Source organism: Xenopus laevis, chromosome 8L (assembly GCF_017654675.1).
Source record: "Xenopus laevis strain J_2021 chromosome 8L, Xenopus_laevis_v10.1, whole genome shotgun sequence".
Lineage (NCBI taxonomy): Eukaryota > Metazoa > Chordata > Amphibia > Anura > Pipidae > Xenopus > Xenopus laevis.
This window is the reverse complement of record NC_054385.1, coordinates 41,825,591-41,847,591: the sequence shown is the minus strand read 5'-3', so window position 1 is coordinate 41,847,591 and position 22,001 is coordinate 41,825,591. Positions and strand designations below refer to the sequence as shown.

Here is a 22,001-nt window from a genome sequence, read left to right as displayed (position 1 = left end):
AATCCCTCGAGGCAGTTGTAAGCAATGTCACAAACGGTTATTCTCATACAAACAGATAAAGTGTGTGTGTGTGTGTGGGGGGGGACATCTATGAGAAAATATTATGGCTTTGTACAAAAAGCTGTAAACTGAAGTTGCGAGGTAACACGGCATCATCTCTCCCTGTCCTTTGTTATCTTTAACGGCTGTCCATCTGAACGTTGCCAAGCAAGAATACCCTGCATCCTCCACCAACCATTGTTTGTTGCAGGATGCTGGGAGTTGCAGTTATAATAGCAGTTGGGAGTGTCTGCTTTAAGGAATGCAGCAAAAACGGAAAAATTCTGCGCTCTTGTTTTGAAAAGCAACATGAAGTGGGCTGAATGTATAACAGGAGATTGTGCTTGACTTAACTGCACTGACATTCCAGCTCTACTCCACCCAAATTATATCATCAAAGGGAAATGATTGTGTTAAGCACCCTGATACCAAATATGCCAATAAAAGCAGAGTTTTTCAAGCGGTCTTTTATAGTGCCAATAAAGGGAAAAAAAAAACCTCCTATTCCTTGCTGTTTTCTGGAGCATTACATTAACATTTGTACACTTGCTCTTATTCTTTTTAAAGGGGATGTAGACCCAAAAAAAAAAAATGTTGCCCAGTGAAAGAAAGTTTCCAACTGGAATATCTAACTTTCCAATAAACATTCATTAAACATTTAAAGTTAAATATATTTAATATTGAAAGCAGAATCTTTCTGTCCTGTTCTGCTCTGGTGGTTCTGCCTCAACAAAGTAGCAGAAGCCAGGCTTACATGCTTCTCTGCAGTTGGCTTCTGCAACAATATTTCAAAAGACAGAACACGTAGGGGCAGATTTATCAATGGTCGAATTTTGAAGCAATGGGAGTTTTTTTAACTCCCATAACTTCGAAATTGTTAGTTAGGCTGTATTCAATTGTTCGAATCGAAGTAAGATCGAATTCAATTTAGTTCCATTCTAAGTATTTTCAAAACAAAAGTCCATCCAATCGACTCCATATAGGTTCTAGGAGGTCCCCCATAGGCTAAAACCGCAATTTGGCAGGTTTAAGATGGTGAATGGTCGAAGTTGAAGTTTCAAAGAGACAGTACACAATAAATTTTGATATTCAAATTTTTTTCAAATTCGAATATAATTTGGACTATTCCCTAGTCGAAGTACACAAAAATAGCTCGAAATTCAATTTTTTTTACTTAGAATTGTCACTTCAACCCTTAATAAATCTGCCCCTTAGGGTAGAGAATAGAAAAGGACTACTTTTAAACATACAGTGTGATGGGGTTTTTTGCCTTCCTCTGGATCACCTGGAAGTTAGGCATGTTAAAAAAGTTAAAAGGTTGAACTTGATGGACGTGTGTCTTTTTTTCAAACTAACTTACTATGTAACTATATTGCCTGTAGGTTTGATTGAAGCATTTTGGTCATTTTGGGCTTTTGCTGGAGGGGTTGCTGCTTAATGCTCACAAGTGGTTCTCAATTGCATTTCTAAATTTGAAGGCATTTTAGCTTAACATCTAACTAATTCAAAGTAGCATTCTGCCCATATATTTTAAAAGGGGAAAAGACTGCCCCTGTTAGCAGAAAACTGCTCCAGTCCAGGGTACATTTAAAGGGGTCGATGCCCTTGAAGTTAACTTTTAGAATGTTAACGAATGGCTAATTCTAAGCAAATTTTCAATTGGCTTTTTTTTTAGTTTTTGAATTATTTGCCTTTTTCTTCTGATTTTAAATGGGGATCACTGACCCCATCTTAAAAAAAATGCTCTGTAAGGCTACAAATGTATTGTTATTGCTACTTTTTATTACTCATCTTTCTATACAGGCCCTCCTCTATTTATATTCCAGTCTCTCGGTCAAATCAAAACATGGTTGCTAGGGTAATTTGGGCCCTAGCAATCAGATTACTGAAATTGCAATTGGAGACCTGCTGAATAAAAAAGCTAAATAACTAAAAAAGAACAAAAAATTTGTATCGCTCTCTAAATCATACTAAATTTTCAAAGAACAGCTTCTTGAAGTGAGCACCACATAGCGATCAGGTAAGTGATTATGATTAGGGATGGGCGAATTTTTTCGCCTTGTTTCACCGCAAAAATGACGCCCATAGACTTGTATGGCGTGGTGCGTCAAAAAAAAAAAAAAAAAAAATTGATGCCCATAGACTTTAACGGGTGTCTGTGACATTTCGCCGACAGCGAATTTTTGGCGAAACGAAACGGGTCAAATTCTTCCATCCCTAATTATGATCACAGGGGGGTGGCTAACATTTTGCACCCCCCGTCGATTTTAACTTTCCATCTCCTTTAAGCATAATTAGTTCGTGCATTGCAGCCACAAAGCAGTTATATTTTTTCCTCTGTAAATTAGCTTCATAGACACAAGAATCAAAGGGCTTTCACGCTCACTCAGCAGTGTATCTCCTCGACTGAGATCAACTGAAACAGCTAGATTACTTATCACACAATCAAACGCACACAAGTATCCACAATGCGTCTTCTTTGCATTTAGGCTGACCAGTCATTTGTGGACTGATATGGGGAAATGCTTAAAAAAATAGGAACTTTCATGGGTCAGATAACTGCGAAAACAAGTTATTGTTACAATAAAGGGCTGACCTTAAAGAGGAACTGCCATGAAGGAAAAACAACTGTAATGCCTAGCTGCTGGAGACAGAAGAAAAGTGTTTTAGAAATGGTAGCACTTTGGTTGAGGTAGTAGCCGGCTGGCTACCTCCAGACTTCCTGTGTTCAGCTCATGAAAAAAAAAAATCCTCTGTTTACGCCACAGTTCCGAGAACCGTAGACAAGGGTTGGGAAACGTATTACCCTGAATTTGTCAGTTAGATCCCCCTCTAGCTATCACCTGCTGAGGAGTGAGGACATTCAGGATACCAAATGACTCTAGGCACAAGAAAATAGAGCTATGCATTCTGTAAGAACCCTCCACAAAATAAAGTTTCCCCAAGTCTAGTAACCCATAGCTGTTGTTATACTTTACTCCCGTGGCCTTTTCATGTATAACCCCATTACCCAACCATTTATTGTTATGCCAAAAACTCTTCCATATGACAATTATTTTTAAAGGGGCACATGAGAAAAATACAATGTTGCCCTTAATAAAGGTTTTTGATATGGAGCATGTCCTTAGCCGTCTGGGATCAGCGACTTCCTTTACTCTCTCTACTTCCTGCCTTTCCTGCTGCTGCAGATTATCACTTCCTGATTAGAAGGTAGGGAAATCAGGGGAATACAGTGTCCACCACCCTGCTGGAAAACTAAAAAGATTCCCTGTGAAGCTAATTGTACTCTGACACACACACACATATCTGTTAACAACATAATGTGCCCTTTCAAGGAAAAGGGAATGTTATTGTTAGTGTCAGCTGATGTCACACAATGGGGAAAAATGTAATATGCCAAGAGGTTTAAGGACCACATCAGCAAGTGTGAACAGTCCTCCCATGTAATCAATTGGCTGCTGATCTGAGGCTTACATCACTGGTTCAGCCTGATTCTGCCCATCACTTTGATAGATAAGTCATGTAATGGTCTGTTTATCTGATCTGTCCAGAAAAGCAGATCTTTCGGCATAGGTTAGCTTATGTTGCCTCATCATAGCTCAAGGCTGATAAAAGCTGCAGACAGACCGAGTCGGCAGTTTATTGGCCCATGTGTGGGGCCATCTGACGGGGTTCCCCAAAAGTTGGCAAGATCTTTATCGGGCAGGTTAAAAAATCGAGTCGGATCGCAGGCGCATCTGTGCATTTATGCGATCGCGATCCGACTGCCCAATCGGATGCATTACGAACCAATCGTTGGGCCCTAGGGCCCACGATCGTATCAGCCTGATATCACCCACTTCAATGTGGGCATATCAGGAAAAGATCGACATCACCAAAAGAGCGGATCTCTACGTCTAGAGACACACATTTTCTAACCTCTCCGATCGACTGAATGACCGATCGGCATGGCACGACAGATGTCGGGACACTCCACACACAATCCGAAAATCGGACGAATCGAGGATCTTTGCGTCTATGGCCAGCTTTAGTAGGCAATCTCTAGAACAGAACATAGACAGATAACTAGTATACATGGTCCCTGCATTTTTTTATAAGGTTTTATCATGGTCACCTGCCGAATAGCAGACCCTGCAGTACACAAATTTGCTTCCAAAATTGGAATTGCCTAAAGGAGCTTATATGTTTTCCCTGTGTCTTTGACAGTTTCCTCCAGGTACCCAAAGGAAGACAAACGCCAGAAACATACAGGAAGGCTAATTGAATGCTGATGAAATGGTGTGTGTTGTGTGATAGGGACCTTATATTATAAACTCCACTCAGCCAGGGACTGAATGGAGAACAGTCTCTGTAAATTGCTATGTAAATATGTCCGTTCTATATAATATATAATAAAAGAATCATGCAGAAGGCACAGAAGTGTATACAGATGCACTCAATCCCAAATAGGACTCTGAGAGGCAGATCAACTAGTTGTCGTGGGACACTTATCCATAACAAGCTTGTAATATATCTCTTGCTGTCTGACATCAAACCCTTATCGTTACACTGATAAGAGATATCATAAAATGTATTTTGTTGTTAACTACTGCATGTTCCTCAATTCACACACCTTCATTGACGGGAGTTTTACAGATAATTGCTAGGCAAAATGATAATGGGAGAACACAGCCCAAGTACTGTATTTAGAATACTTGCATACAGAAATGTTATGTACATACGTTCACAAGTATAATAAGTTAATACATGGTTAACAGCTAAAAATGCCTGAGTTTGACCACCCTGTGCCACAGGTCTAAGGCTTCAGTTTCATTGCTAATTACTGATTTCTATTCTATTATTTCTATTATGAAGAAAACCCTTCAGAGTTAATAAGGAATAAAAAATGCAATCCCTTTTGCTCAGCTGGTTACTGAAACTGTCTGGGCAGTTCATATATCTGTATATTTGTTTGCATGTTATATGTATTTACTAAAACACTGCAGTACTCTATAATGATGACAATTCAGCTTTCATTGACCTTTAGGAGTGACACCAGCATGCAGGATCAGCACAACCCTGGGGTGTTACTTATACCCTAGTGCTTATGACATTACTGTCTTCTTTTAAGCACTGTGCATGGCTGACATTCTTTGTACAAGTGGTTGGCAATGAAAACTAATTCTTGCCATGGGCACAGCACTAGGATATTGAAAAGCTGATATAAAACATTGCCACAGGCAGGTAAAGTTCAGCCATTGATGCCAATGGGAGGAAGAAGGCTGAAAGAGAGACACAAAGAAATACCTTGTATTTATTAAATGCTATAGGCTTTAGCACAGATGTGCCGCAGCTTTCAGTTTTTTAAAGCCTTTTTTTTCAGGTGCTTTTTATTTTTTTACATACTTTTTCTAATATTGAATAGACAGCATTTTAAATAGTCTGGTGCACCTGAACTGAAAAATGTATGTGAAAGGCTGGCCATAAGGGTCTACAAGCATCAATATAGCAATGTGGTCTCTGTTGAACAAGAAATCAAACCTGACAATTTTCATCCAGCCCCTCTATGGGTCCCATACATGGGCCAATAAGCTGCTGACTCAAACCAAGATTGCAGATTTTATTGGCCCATATTTGGCACCTTTATTCCACCTTTATTCCTTTAAGCCGTTATAGCCTATCCATTTGTACTGTATGGGGGTGTCATTTATGAAAAAGATGCGGCAAACATTGTCAGTTTCGTCATCAGGCTACTAAACCCTGTGGTCATTCTACAGCCACAACCCACTACACAGTGCTGTGTATAAACCATCTGCCCTGAAGAGGAACACACCTTAATTAATGGTCTAGGTCCCTTTGAGTTTGCTGTGCACACATCAAGCTGGCCATACAGGGTGAGACCTCATGAGGACCTTGCCAATCCAGTTGATCACTGCCCGATTTGGCCACCCATGTTCTGGGCCCAACTTGGGTTAATATTAGACTCCTGGGATAATTATTAGTTCTTAAAGCATTGCATTTTTGCACTTCCATCCAGTGGAAGAGCACAGAGCACACTTTGCATTGTGCATAAAGAGTGCATCTGTAAAGACTGCAACAGAAACTGTAGTTGTTCCAGTCCATTACAATCAAACGTTTGGCCTTCTGGCTGTTTTCAACAAATAATAGAGCTTCCTACCGTAGCCATTCTGAAGAAAAACAGGGCTTGCGATAACAGAGCTGCCAAAGTGTTGACAAACGACACTTTTACCTGTAAATATAACAACCTGCTTTTCTGGGTTACCAGCATCAATTTTGTGGCTGTCACTTTAACAAAAAAGTTTCTGATACAAGAGAAAATAACCTGGTCTCTTTATTCAAACAAAGCACACGTATACTGTGTGCCCTTTACAACAGGACTTGTAGGCAGGAAAAATAAGGGAAACACCAGTTCCCCATGACTCTCATCTTTATGGCAGGCAGTGCAGCAGCGTGCACAAGCAAGGACTACATGTCTACACTTTTTACAAGGAATTGCACACCCAACTGTAGTTGTGCTACAGCTTGTCTAAGAATTGTTTCTAAGCAAGAGGTGATCAGTGATATGATGGATATCCTTTCCTTTCAATAATAAATGAGCCCCTGCAGATGCTGTTTTGCCTAGGGCCTGATCTCTACAAGCTCTGGTCACACATGGGTACACTTTCAGGATAGAAACTATCAATTCAATATGACCACAAACACAAAAAAAAATTGCATTGATCAAACATATGGGTCACTGGAAATATGCTGGACTACTAACCACTTCTGGGTCAGCAGTTGACACTACAGTTTACTGGTGCATGGTCAGTATAAGAGTGGTCCATGGTTTAATCCGTCTCTACAGCAGTCTCCTGGAACAAAGCAACAGAAGTCAGCCTTGCATGCTTCTTCCCACATCTGTTAATTGGATGGCTTCTGCTTCATTGTTTTAAAAGTCAAAACCAACCAGAAAAGAGAATAGAAACAGATAAGACAGAGATACAACTATTATATTTACAATTTGATACTGGAATATTGCTCAGAGTGACATTTTATTTTTATCAGGCAGAAGTTTTATTTTTTTTGGATTACATTGCCTTTAAGAGAAGCTCCTCCCAAAGGTTTACGAGGCAACAGATTACGCCAGACGTTGTTTACATGTCACAGGGAAAGTACAGTAGAGTTCTACAGCTGGTTTGGCATTGTAATTACATTAAACAATAAACAAATCAGAAAACAATTTTAGAAGCAAAAGCAAATTTAGATCTCTGATGATTTGCAGGATGACGGTAAAAAGGAGATAAAGGCACAACATAAAATATTATGTGATATGAACTCTCTTATTTAGCATATAAATATATTTAAAACCTATCAACAAAACATGTCAGTTATCCAGTTATTCATATAGTGCAGATCCTGATCCACAACCAGTAATTATAAATTTATTCTACTAGCAAACATTTTAATGATATGACACTCCAAGTCTATACCATATAATTAGTGGTAGATTGTTTGTCCACTTGAGTTTCATGACACGTGAATGGCCATGAGTCACTTGGGGACTGGTAATAAAGGGTAAAATGATGAGGCCGGTGGCCTTGTTCCTCAATTTAACAGCAGAGATCAGCAAACAAATAAGGGCACTCTGACAAAGAATGGGGAAAAAAGGAACAAACGTTTCAAATGAACTTTGGAAATAGAGGCAATTTGGGAGTGAGGAAAGACACAAGTTTTTGAACCACAGTTAGCAGTGTAGAGGGACCCTAGCAACCAGAGAACAGATTCAATTTAAACTGTTTCAAAAAGTCTAAAAAGACAAAATGAAATAAAAATGGCAAAAGTGAACTTCCACTTTAAAAATTTTAGGAACATGTCAAAAGCCTGCCATTCTCAGGCAGTGGAACGGGGGGGGGGGGGAGAAACACTGGGAATATCCGAGTGCTGTGGGTGAATTAGACAGTGTTCCAGTTCCCACCCCACACAATTCCCATCAAATTAACAATACCAGTATGTCTCAGCTCGTGTGAACAAATAATAGCCCCTCAGTTATTTGGGCTGGAATGTCTCTCCCAGCGTGGATACAGCTTCCTATGCCTTATAACACACACCCTGCTTTTTTCTAGAAAAGAAAGACCAGTGAATACTTCAGGGGGAGAAGAGCAAAGTGCACATTCTTTCTTCCATCCTCCCATTATCATCATCGGTGCCATCCCAGTTCATAAATGATAAAGGACATAACAGTATGCAACATCCCGTTTTGGGGGGTGACTTAAAGCAGGGAAAATGACCTTGCAAGGAGTCCGTTAAAAATGATAGGAAATATAAGAACTATGTTACTGGTTAAGTCCTGCATTTGCCTATTTGTAAATATTAAGCACTAGGTGGTCCAGTTCCCTCAAATGGGGAGGCAGCCCTCCAGCTGTTTTTGCACTGCAACTCCCATCACCCTCCACAGCTGCTAACATACCATACTATTTCATAAAAGGGGTTTATTGTTTTATAGTCCCTTTCTATGCTTGCAGAAGGGGCAAACGGTTGCTATAACTCATGCTTTAAGAGTATATATATATATATATATATATATATATATATATATATATATATATATATTGCAACATTTTCAAAAGATGCACTACCAAGATATTGTGACTATAAGGTACCATTTCTACTTAGCCCACTGCAGCCCTGTAAGCACCTAATAGATGGAGGAAGAAGAGCTGGACAGATAAGACAGAAGAGATAGAAAACTTAACACCCATAACAATTGTCTGATTTTGCCCTTTAGATTTGGGGGATAAAATAATAACATTCAGCAAAGCCATATATTCACTTAGTGGGACTGACTCCTGCACAGAGGACATGGCCATGACGCTGCTAATAGTAAGCCAGCGAGGGCAGAAGGATACCGTGGGAAAGAGAAAACGAACACATCACTGACAGAGAGATAAAGCCCAGATCTCACATCTCCTGCCTGGATTCAGCCCACATACAGATGGCTGCACAGCAATCTACTTACATATCTCTTCAGCTTCTTCTCTGGGGGGGATTTAATGAGCCAGCCGGTGCACACCACGTCCCCCGAGCTCATTGTGCCCCGCCGAACAGAGACAGAATAATCCAGTGTGCTCTGCTCCTTCCTAACCCTGAGAGCGGCTGTGTGTGACTGAGCCTGCCGCTGCTCTATCACAAGAAGGAAGTCAAGAAGACATTGATCAGTGACACAGCCAGCTCCCCTCCCCAGGCACGTGATCCAGACAGACTGCCTCATAAACACAAACACTGCACGTGCACTGCTGCCCTGCCTTGTTTACAGCAGATGGGAGCCCCCAAGCGACAGGTGAGGGGGGTAGAACTGCACTTCTGCCAGTTGGGTGGGGGTGACAGTTAGTGGAAAGCATGGAAGGGGGATGAGAGACATGCGAGGCATGTTTAAAGCGAAATATTTCATTAAAATGATGGTGTATATTTTTTTGTCTTGGATTCTAGAAACAGGGGACAAAACCATTGCTACATTTCATTGCCAAAAACTTGTAATATTATCTATATAAAGTACCGTTTCTATTTACCTCACTATAGCCTTGGAAGCACTAAAATAGTGCAGTGCATACAAATGAAGCTCCATAAGGGCTGTGGGTGTAATCCGCCAATACAACTGGTCTGGAGGGGTTTTGTTTGGAAATAATGGGCTGCTGCAGGGGTGGCTAAACTTGGGGGAGAGGCTATGATAACACAGGTACTTGAAGTAGACGTGCACATAGGGGGGGGGGGGTCCAAGCTAAGCTGCGATTTTTCTGTGGTCACCTGTGTAATGTAACTGAGCTAAGCATTTCCCTAGAAAATGGAGCGGCAGCAGCAAGGAGCCCAGCACAAACAGCAGCAGCAGGACACTATTTCTCTTAAGGAGCAGACAAGAAAGAGGTTGACATGAAAAACTATGATGTATCGTCACTTCAGGAAGGCACTAAAATCCAGACTGCATCCATGAATGTAAGTGTTTATCTCCTAATGTGCCCTTCCACCTTACCATCCCAGCACCATCATCCCCATTAGCAACCATTCCTTTCCTCTTCCCAGGCCACACCATCATCCCCAGTCTTTTGCTGTTCTACAAGCTGCTCCATTAACCCCCCTCTCAGATTATGTTATTCACCGTATCACTTCCCAAACCAAATAAAATGGAAAATGTGTAAAAAGCTGTGTAAAATAAATGACGACTTCATCAAGGCTTGTGTAACTCCAAATTTGTTATTTTACATTGCTTGTGGCGGAATCCACTCTAAGAAAAAAACAGGAAGTACACAGTGAAGCCTGGGGATGTGTTGTGTATTATCCTGCTGTTTTTTTACACAGCATAATAAATATGTACGTGGCCCCAGTTATGCCATTCGACCTTACTACTGCCACAGTAACACACCCCAGCCAGAGACCATTAGGCGCCTCCTGTGACATTACTTCTAGGAGTGCCCTACACCACATAGGGGTAAATTTACTAAGCAGCGAAAATTTGCCAGCAAAGGGTTCGCAGCCATCGCAACACTTCGCCAGGTGAAAATTCACTCAGACAACACTTACTAAAATGCGAAGTTGCATCCAGGGCGCCAAACGCTGGTGAATTTTTTCTAATGTTACTTCGGCAATGCGAGCAAATCAAAGCGAAGATGCGCTAGCATTCAATTCTGCCTAGCGCAACTTCGTTAGAGGTCTTCGCTCAGGCTAATTTTCATATGGTGGGATATTTAAAGTGGAATGGACGTATATGTTGCAGCAAATACATTACATTACACAAGTCCAGGGGACCTTAATAAAGAAAATAGAGTTGTTATTATGCCCTACACATGAGCCCACTGTATAGTTTATGTTCCATATGTTAGAAAATGTTTGGGGGAACCTGGTTACCCAAAAAAATTTATAAGGACTTTATCACTCTGAAAAAAGGAAAAGACGCCATCATTTTCTTGAAACTTTTTCCACTAAAATATGATGTAAGTAACAGAAGAATGAGGACGATCTATGCACTCCAGTGCACTTCGCCTGGTCTGAGCTGGCGAAAGCAAGTCTGGCTAAAGAGATAACGTTCAGTAAAATCCGCATCTTGTTGAATTTGCAGAGTAACGTCCATTCGCCAGAGTGGAAATTCGACTGACCTGAAATGCTGAGTACGAATCACCACTAACGTCTTTTTCCTTCGCTAGCGAAGTAACGCCCCATTAGTAAATCAGCAAAGTCCCTGAAAACGGTAATGCTGGGGAATCTTCCCATCCCTTTCTCCGCTAATGAACATATATCAGTATTAACCACATCACTGCCAACCCATGCACCACTCCCAACAATGCAATTGTTGGCATTCCCAGCATTAACCTCATAGGTCCCATTACTAATTTAAACTCTGTACAGCTGCCCATGATTAGCACAACTCATTAACTCTCAAGGAGGAAATATTTTAATTCCAATTTGTCAGATATCCTGTCATTGGCCACATGGGGACCTTGGGGAACACGATAACCACAACAGGGTTTTCTTTGGGGATAGAACCCCTATCACTAGGATCAGAGCTTGTAGGTTTTTGGATCTCTGGGTGCCGTGGTATAACTACTGGGGTTGTGTGTGTGTGGGGGTGATTGCACCTCCTTGGGGCCTGCCGAAGCCATGAAAAGAGTAAATCGTGTATGGGAGGGCTAGGGATTTTTCGCACAAGTTTGTTCACAGTGCGACAGGCATTATTCTAGCAGGGGGCCATACTGCACATCCTGCACTCAGGCCTGGGCTACATTTGTTACGTCACTGTGGGAGTGGTACAAAGGCCATATCATTCTCAGAGGGACACTTACCAAAACAGCAAGAATCATCAGTAAATGCTCATGAAGGCTCCAGTCAAGAAGGGCAGCAGAGCGTCCAAGGGACAGCAAAAAATAATTTTAAGTCTAATGTGAGGTTGATTAAAATTGCTCTGTCTGATGGAAAGATGTTTATCCTTGCAAAGTTTATGGTAAATCTTTTTAGGATGCACACAGGGTGGAATATGGGCTATGCTTGCAAACACTGGCATGTTTGCAATTACACCCAAGCAGTTTTTACCTAATGGGCTGGAAATTCAGTGGTGTTTAAATATTTACAATGGGATGTTCTATCTCATGTGCTAATTTTGAGAAATTCAGTTCATTCATGCACTGGTGTTTGGAGTAGACAACAAACATAAAGTGTAGTGCCCATTATTCAGATGGTTTCCTTTAAGTTGGCCCCAGCAGATGAACCATTTGTGCAGAGAATTTAAGCATCCTCTCTGAGTGCCCATTGCAGAGAGGAAGTCAGTGCAACCTACTTCTAGGCTAACATTTTTAGAAACTGAGATATATTTCGATAAAGGGCTATGTAAATTACCAGAGGAAAAGCCGAGAGAGACAATTAACCAACTGTTGCAAAAAAAAAAAAAGAAAAAGATGGTGTGCAGAGGAATGGCCCAAAGCTAGGTGTCCTTTGACTACACTAAAGTGTTGTTTCAGCAATCAAAAACTTGTCATATATTATATACCTGTTAAGACATCTAGTCCTCAGATGTTTGGTATTGAACATTTATTTAGGGCAAAGGGCAACATGGCAATGCTTTACAGAGTGGTTCCTACAGCCAACAAACAGTGCAAAATATATCCTAACCTCTTTTTATCGCTACCAGGGAAATTATCTCATTAAGGAATCCGTGGTTGCTAATACATAGACCAGGTATAAAAGCAGCTGGGAAGCATGACTTCCTTCCTTCACATGGGAACCGGATATTGATTGCCTGCTACGCTATAAAAGTTTAGGGCATCTGGTGCTTCGGCTCTGGCACCAATGTGTTTTTTTGTCAAAAATGCTTGGAACCTCTGATCCCTCTAGAATTCAGAATGGCTCACATCATGTAGGGATGAGCATGACAGTTGTGTTTGTAGAGATATCAGGAAGCCCATAACTAGAGATAGGCTGGCAGTATTAATTGTAACTTTACAACAGGCTTGCAGTGATGTTTTTGAGTTCTTTTCAAAGTTGCTTTTTGCATAGCCTGTAATGAGGCACTACGCTTATGTGAGCTACTAATGCACAATACATTGTCCTCTGGAATGCAGCTGGTCAAGTCAAACTGTCACAACCTGTGTTGTAATGTATCATGTGGAGATGAAAAACTGATGAGCTAAGCAAAGAATCTTGGATTAGTTTAACTCTAAACAAAGCAGGACTTCTTACTGGCATGTCCATTATTATTAGGATAGATTTGACTATTTTAAAGTTAAGAACAATCCTTAAAAGAGCAGCATTTCAGGACAGGCTTGGCAACAGTGAAATAACTAGGGCAGTCACAGAAACTGCTAGCAACTGGGCATCTGATATAGCATCTAGGGCAGGGATCCCCAACCTTTTGAACTCGTGAGCAACATTTAGAAGAAAAAGGTGTTGGGAAGCAACAACACTAGCATGAAAAAATTTCTTGGGGTGCCAAAAAAGGGCTGTGACTGGCCATTTGGTAGCCCCTATGTGGATTGCCAACCTACATTGAGACTCTAGCAGTGCACCTGGTTTTTATATAACCAAAACTTGCCTCCAAGCCTGAAATTCAAAAATCAGCACCTGCTTTGAGGACACTGAGAGCAACATCCAAGGGGTTGGAGAGCAACATGTTGCTCACGAGCTACTGGTTGGGGATCACTGATCTAGGGTAATGGCTTTCAGCAGCTTTTAGGGCTTACATCAAATGGCCTTACGTTAAATGCTAAAACTTAATATCCTTCTTCACACAGTTGAGCAAAAAAGGCATTCATCAATAGATAGTGGACCATTTCTATGTTCACTGTGTGTTAGTTAGAGCTGCTGGGAAGATTTATGGTGAACAGGTATACCTGGCAAAGAGACAGTATACCAAAAGTACAGATGATGCTATGCTGGCCTGGTAAGAGACAGATAGGCTCAGCTGTTTTTCCTTATTGCAGAAAAGTCTTGGGGGTATATTTATCAAAGATCGCCACAGTCTGCTATAAAGTCCACCAGTCATTCATTTCTATGGGTTTTTGAAAGACGTATTTATCAAAGATGAACTTTCACTTTCACCCATTGATAAATACTCTTTTAAAAATCCCATAGAAATGAATGGAGAGTGGCAAACTTACGCTCTGTGGTGATCTCTAACTTCACTCTTTGATAAATATACACCATGGAGTAGTGCATAGTCTTGCACCCCAATGGTAAGGACCAAATAAGTTTATCAGCATGCAGGCCACATAAAACTGTGCAGAGACAGAGAAAAGAAAATGGCCTGAATCCAACATGCATGTTTTATTTGCAATGCTGCATTGTGTAGTGTTCCCTTAAATTGGAATTTGGAGGGTCTGTTTTTTCTATTGATGTGATTTTGTTGAAGTTTTAGTAAAACACTGTCCACTTTTGCCAAAACCAATGTTTTTTTTGGTTCAGGAGAGTAGTTATACACTACAGGCCTTATAGATTGCTGAAGAAGAACTGGACTGAAAGACTAGAATTCTCGGATTTTACCCTTTAGATTTGGGGGAAAAAATTATGAAATTCAGCAAAGCCATTTATTCACTTAGTGGGACTGACTCCTGCACATGACACTGCTAATAGTAAGCCAGCGAGGGCAGAAGGATGCCGTGGGAAAGAGAAAATGAACACATCACTGGCGGAGAGATAAAGCCCAGATCTCACATCTCCTGCCTGGATTCAGCCCACATACAGATGGCTGCACAGCAATCTACTTACATATCTCTTCAGATTCTTCTCTGGGTGGGATTTAATGAGCTAGTTGGTGCACACCACATCCCCTGAGCTCATTGTGCCCCACAATTGAGCATACACTGCTGCCCCTGCCTTGCTTACATTAGATGGGAATCCCCCAAGCGACAGGTGAGAGGGGCAGAACTGCATTTTTGCCAGCTGGATGGGGGTGACAGCTAGTGGAAAGCATGGAAGGACGATGAAAGACACGCGGGGCAGAAACGATGAGAGATATGAGACATGGGAGGCAAAGTGACCCACAGATGCTATTTTTTTTTTATTCTGTATCCCTATTATAAATTATTGTGCTGACTAACTTGCGACAATATAGTGTAAACATAATGATGAAAAATGAATAATAATGAAATAATGACGACGATCAGGAGCTGATTAACCTGCCTGTATGAGTACACAATACATACACTATACTTCATGAGTCACTTACAAGAACGAACATTTTAAACGTAGGCTTTGACCAGTATGGGAAGCAGTAGCAGGAATGCTAATGTATTTCTTATTTTTCCCGGTTATTAATTTCCCTGGTCAGGCCTCCATCTTAGTTATTAAAAAGGTTTCAGATTTAGAAAAACATTGGGGTGTGGGCAAATAAGTTTTCTGTCCAAATGTCACCCTAATTGATACTGACCCCATAGTATATCTAGATGCATTCTCACCATGGAAGATATTTACAAAGGTGCAAAATTCTACCGTGTCTAACTCCACCACAGTGTGTGTTTGCATAGTTCTCTTATGCAATAATATACTTATTTGGTAATTAAAATTATTTTTGGATTGCAATTTATGCTGTTATTAAAAAAAATGTTTTCTTAAGAGCAAAGTGAAAGATATGTGGGAATGGATCTGCGTATGGAGGACAGCTGGAATATATCTACTTGGCCAGGCTTTTACTGGTGGCGGCAGTGTGTGTGTGTGCGCGCTATTCTTCTGCTGTGGGAATAAAGCTATCATTTGAGTTAAGTGCAACAAAATTTACATCTGCTAATGTGGAGCAAGGACACAAATGAGAGAAAAAGATGGATTTTCTCATGATGATAAGTATTAACAAGAGCAGGGAAAAACTGAAAGTACAGAAAAGAACAAATCTGTCATAATTTTCCCTACACTACTCCTTAGTATTTATACATATAATATACACTGTACATAGACAAGGACATAGATTGTTATCTATACTGGGGAAGAGACTGATATATATATAATCGCTGTAAAGCTCTGCAGAACATGTCGGCGCTAGATAAATAAAGAAGAATAATACTAATGATTCGCTGACAAACCAGTTCCCTATATTTGCCTCTTGCTATGAATGATATAAAGGGGCATTTAGGACCACAAGAGCAGTGAAACTGTGGATGCAAATGTCATGTTTTTTAGCCCTCAATTTTTCCGTAATTATGACCACTTGAGGAATTGAATCTGTTTCGTTAAAAGAAAACTTTAAATTTGTGGACTGCAAATGAGGAGCTTGCAACTAGAGTGAGCACTGTATTGGCTTAATAGTGCGTGGATCAAGGTGGTGGATTAAAGGTGCAGTCAAGCCCCCACTATAGGTGCTATTTTTTTTCATTTGGGATGCCATTCTACTTAGTTGGCAGGCAGTGGGCTAATATCCCAATGCCCCTGGGTGGAGAAGCCTGTTAAGTAAGCACTACGGGGCCTTATTATTTTGTATGACGGCCCTGGGTAGCCTTCCCTATAATGACAGAAATTAAGGCAGTACTGTATTCATAAGGAAAGCACACAGAAAAGACTCACCCACTGACACTTTTGACTCTGCCCAGCCACCTGTAAATTAACCCTATAGCCTTTAAATCACTTTGTATCACGGTTTGAAGAAAATAGTTCTGAATTAATGTGAAACTGAAATAATAATGTAACGTTATTCATTTAGGAAACACTTCCTTTACTATTACTTTACTATCCCCCAGCTTGCTGAAGCTTTATAAATGGGTGAAAAGGCCTACATTTTCGATTCAATCTTATTCCTCTCTGAATAAGTTATTTAAATCTTCCCAATGGTTGCTAGGGTAATTGAATCAAGCAGCCGCTTAGTAATTTGAATGACAGACTTAAAATGAATCAAGAAGGGATGAATGTAAAGATAAATAATAATAATTTGCCTCATATCAAGTCCACTGTCTCCAGTACTACAAGGAAGTTTGATGTCCAGGCTAGAGAGAGGCTGAATAGAGATGTAGATAATGAAACACTCAAATAAGGAAGGGTTGGTGAAAGTTGTCATGGCTGGAACCCACAAGGGCCCTGCCCACTGGGCATTCATTTGGTATTCTGACAGGCCAATCCAAAAATAAATGGCCAGACCTTTTGTGTGCCAAAACAAGGGTCTCTGCATAAACAGAGATGCTTGGACAGGCATTTTCAGGGCTAAAGCACTTCACCCATGTGTTGAAAACTAGGAGGCATAGGGATTCCCCAAGATGAGGTCTTGTAGCGAGAAAGAGGGAGGCAGAAGGGTATGGCGTCTCTATACACTTAGGATCCTAATTAAGCTTTCAGAGAGGTACATATCTGTTAGCAGTACTTTTGTTACTCATTAACACGCCTTTCTTTATAGTTATCAGTCATGTTGCTACCTTTTTTGCTTTTCCCTAACCCCAGCTCACCAATGCTGTTAAAGCTAAACTGCCCCCCCAACATATCTTCCACTATTCTCCAGCTCAGTTCTCCTTTCCCAATTCCAGGCTGCTCGAAAGCATGCCTCAGGTTACAAGACACTCGATGGACTGGCATCGGTACCCTATGTCCAGGGGGCAGCTTAACTGGTGCATCACACTGGGAGACACGTGGATCACACAAAAAGTGTGGGAGCACAGAAGGGCTCTAAAGTTTAGAGGCAAAGGGCTGCTGGTCATGGGAACTGGCACAGCAGTCTTACATTGTACAACTGTTAAAATAATTTACAGTCTTAAACAGCAGTGTGTACTTATCTGTTAAAAAAAGATGCTGTAAAATGTTTTTAAAACACTCTAGTCTTGTTTACTTTGCATCAGTTACCCTTTATCTCTCTCTTTTTTCTAACTTAATTCTATGAATGGGTTTCCATGGTACAGTGGTGTAAACAATATACACGTACAGTAAAATGTGCCCTTAATAAAAGAAAATATTTGCAGCCCAACCAACGGACACAAACCAGCATTTCCACTTAAAATTGGTGAATTGCCAGACTCTCACCAACAACTATCTTGTTTCAGTGCTCATGAAGTCCTGAAATCATGAGATTCCACTTTACTGAAACTATACTGAACTGTAAAATATAGGATATTAGAAGTCTTTTGTAGAAGCATTTGGCCTCATGCCTTTACATAACTAATAACTTGCAACAGGGGGTACATAGTTTTTTTATTTTTATAATACATAGGTGACCCAAGTGACATCACTAAGCACTGTTAATAAGAATATATAGTGTATTATAATTAAATACAATTATATACTCAAAATATCTGGTTTCTTATTAAACTGATGGGGGATTTAGAGAAACTGGAGGGCACATAAAAGGTGTGGAACCTCTAGCTGTCACTAAAAGCCACCAATTTACAGGGCTGTGGCAAACAACTGGCTAGGGGTTAGAAGTGCCGTTGAGGAAATACTTTAAACGTCCACATCATCTCTTCTACCTCTAAAAAATGTAAATGGTAAAAAAATGTGTTTAAGCGTTTAAGGGGCAGATTTACTAAGGGTCAAATGGTAAATTTGAATTTTTGAGTTGGCTTTTTGGTCAAAACTCCCATTTTCCAGTTGATAAAAAGCCAAACTCGAATTCGAGATTTATCAAACCTCAACCCTGGAAATAACTCGAATTCAATAGTACGCAACCTAAAACCTGCCGAGTTTAAGTAGAAATCAATGGCAGAGGTCTGTTGACATTTTTGAAGATCTTAATAGCCTTCTGACATTCCAATTTTTTTTCAGAAGAAAAATCGATTCAAGTTCGGTTCGCATTCAATCTGAGTTTTCGGGTCGGTAACATTCATTCGAATTTTAGACATCAAGTTTTTTCTTTAATAAGATACCATTCAAGTTTTGAGGTCATTCGAGTTCAATTGAGGTAAAAAAAAAAACCTCTAACACTCGACCTTTGATAAATAACCCCTTAAATGTCAGGGATCTTATAGCACCAATATAAAAGTTCCACCATGCTGGCACCATTGATTTTTGGTTCCAAGTCTCACTTTGATCTATGCTGCATGCACAAAATGAGGCAAGATCATTGTCCATTGCAGGACCAAAAAACACAGAGCCAGATACATAAAGATTATGTTGTAGGCTTCTGCTCCTGGAAAGCTGGAGAAATACTTTTATGGGCACTTTTGGTTTACAAATACAGCCATAATATTGTTGAACTATCGATTCTATCATGCCTTCAGCCCTGAATAATATGTAGGAGTATGAGAAATTTTGCTGGTAGTGTAGCAAAATTAAGAGTGTTTTTTAGCCCAATCTAATACTGTAACATCTGCAGAGATTTGCAGAGATGCCAACTTTGTGGTGGTGATTTAAGTGAGATTTTTGGCCATGTGTTACCCACTATGTTGTGCCTCAACCATGCCTCGTGCTTTGCTCAAGCCCAGTATATAAAAAAAAATTGAAAAATATGGGAGAGTTTAGAGCTTTGCATTAGGCTCCATTAGGTTGTATGCAGAAACAGATGGGTGCAACATGAACTACCTCTCGGACTCTGCAGCAGCTATGTTTTTGTATTGCTGCGCCAGCACTTTGTTCATAACGTATGAACTATTATTTGTAATTAAAAGGTCATTCATTCTGGATAACTGGAGCCATACCTGTATATGCTTTTGGGGATACAGCTTTAGTGGTTTCAGTTTCATACATTAATGCAAATTCACTGGCTTCCTTACATTTCACTCTCATAAATAAATCAGATGAAAGCATCTCTAGGCATCATCATCGTCTTCATCATTTATTTATCTCGCTCCACCAAGTTACGCAGCACAGCAGGGCAGTAAATGTAAATAAGACTTTCAAATAAAGGGTAAGCGATACCGCAATGAGTAGTAGTTACTGGATTAGTTGCCGTGGGTTACTAGACCTGGTGAAATCTTTGGGACTTCAATAACACTGACAAAGGGCCTCAGCAGCATTGGGTTCAATAAATTTAACTCAAAGAGGTAGTCCCATGAACTTGAATGTATGACAGTGTTTTATAGCAAATTAGATTAAGTTGTCTGTGTATTAACTGCTTCTTAACGAGCTGCAGACCCCATGCCAGAATGCAAAAGTTCTGAGTAAAGAAGAGAATAGCCGGAGAGCACACCTTCATTGCTTTAAAAGGTTTGCATTTTATTTTGCAGAAAATCCTGCACAAACCTTCACATGGAAGAAATGGTTCATTGGTTCACAAGAGCTACAAACCTGAGAATGCTGAGGACAAGGAATACAAACCTGTCACAAGAGATTAAAATACTTGCTATTACTCTGGCTGGGCCTTTGTCAAAACAACAACAACAGGGTCAAGTAGAAATACCAGACTGACAAACAGAAGGGAGACACAGAGCAAAGAAAATAATATAGAAGACAACTGGTCTGAAATCAAGGAGGCCATTTATTTCAAGCTGGAACAAGTATCCAGAATATGGCTGTAACATCTTTACCGTGGCTATATCACACCACTAATCAGTTCAACAATCCATTAAGCTTACTCAGCAAGTTAAAGATGAAAGATTCAATATATCTTATAGGGGGGCAGATGTATTAGAGCTCACTCAAACAGCTGATTCCAGTACAAACAAAATCTAACAAAATAACTGCCTTTTGCACAAATTCTGCATGTAGAGAGACAGGATTTCTGGTGACTTTTTACTGGAATCAGTTATTTGAGTGAGCTCTAATACATCTTCTAGGCAAAAGGAGCCCCCCTATAAGATATATTGGATCATTCACCTGACACCCAACTCCTGAATGAAGACAGGATGAGGAGAAACATATGCTGAGAGAACAATGTGAAAATAAACTTGATTGTTTCAGAAACGGTACAAATTTTTTTTTAATCGATTGTATTTAGAAAGTTTCTTATTTCAGTATGCTGAAGCTAATATTACATTTTCATTTTCGCGATAGTTCCCCTTTAAGCCTTATACTTATTACTGTGTAGGGACCCATAGGTTTATTCTGCCCCATGGCATAAATCCCTACACTTTCTCATTTTCCTAGTTACTGGGCAGATGCCCATGTATCTAGTTACTTAAGTTATATATTACTATTATTGGCCTACAAGGCCTATGACCACTTCCTGACGGTGTTTGCTTGGTGGTGTCTCTCTCTCTCTTTGGCCTTGAGTTGATGACCCAGTTGCATCTTTCCTATTGGGCCCGGGAAAAAAAACCACGTCCCAGTAAAGCTGTTCTGCCATAGAGGGACCTGTAACTCTAGTGAAAGTTGGAAAGCAGGGATCCCATGAATGAGGCCAGCCAGTGACACTCTCTAGGAGAGTGAGATGGACAGGTTGATAAGAATTAGCAGCCTATGCTCCAACAAGGATTTGTAGTAGGGAGTAGCTCTCCCCTAGGCTCTGAGTCTGCCTAAAGTGAAGGAACTGCAGTTGAATAGAGAATTAGGTTTAGATTATTCTCCCTGATCATTTCCACTGTATGGGATCTTGACCACGACGGGGCATTCCATCATAGAGGTGTACCTTAATCTTAATACTGTCTTTGCTTGTCCAGGTACTGTAACATCTTGCCATACATTGCCTCTCTGGAGTATGACCCTGTGGATAATTGGGTTGTTAATAAACTTTGTTTTATTTGTTGCTGCAAGAACCACCTGGGGTCCTTATTTGCATTTTTTAGCACTGTCATCTATGGAATTGGTAGTGGCACTACACCTTTCCTTCATAACTTCCATATAGCAAAGGCATTGCCTTGCGTGTTAGAGTCAAGTGTAACCCTTGCACTACTGTATTTAGCTGGATCATGTCCCATTCAAACAGCTCAAAATAGCATTACAACTGTAACTTACATAACTGTACAGATACATAAAAATATAATGTACTTTAAACATACATTGGAGAAAGTTGTGTGTTTATTTCAGAAACTGTATTATAGTTTGCATAAATACGCTTCTACACAGCCACAGGCCATTCAAATGCTAGTAGAGCTGTAGGGTCCATATTTGCATAACCGTTAACAGATAAGTTTGTTAGAATGCAGTTCTTTTTGTTATAAAGGGGAAAG

General features: G+C 40.3%; 1 protein-coding gene and 1 long non-coding RNA gene across 6 annotated transcripts in view; one reads left to right on the top strand and one right to left on the bottom strand.

Annotated features, from left to right (window-relative positions):
• The window catches only part of gab3.L (GRB2 associated binding protein 3 L homeolog), a 144,854-nt gene that overhangs the window by 54,872 nt on the left and 67,981 nt on the right, over positions 1-22,001 (bottom strand). The window contains exons 1-2 of one of the 5 annotated variants that reach the window (XM_018229823.2): positions 9,035-9,204; positions 6,800-6,957 (exon numbers count right to left, since the gene is read on the bottom strand). The exons of 1 other annotated variant lie outside the window; for it this stretch is intronic. Coding sequence is in view for 1 of the 4 variants with exons in the window: in XM_018229822.2 (XP_018085311.1) it covers positions 9,035-9,286 (252 nt within the window). In the remaining 3 variants the exon portion in view is untranslated. Of the gene's footprint in view, positions 1-6,799; positions 6,958-9,034; positions 9,356-22,001 lie in introns of those variants that run through there. 3 more of the 5 variants (XM_018229824.2, XM_018229825.2, XM_018229822.2) reach the window with 3 other exon arrangements.
• LOC121397025 lies at positions 9,264-20,560 on the top strand. Its single transcript, XR_005963355.1, has 3 exons — positions 9,264-9,355; positions 9,854-10,005; positions 20,121-20,560. It is a non-coding gene; the product is annotated as an uncharacterized LOC121397025 (long non-coding RNA).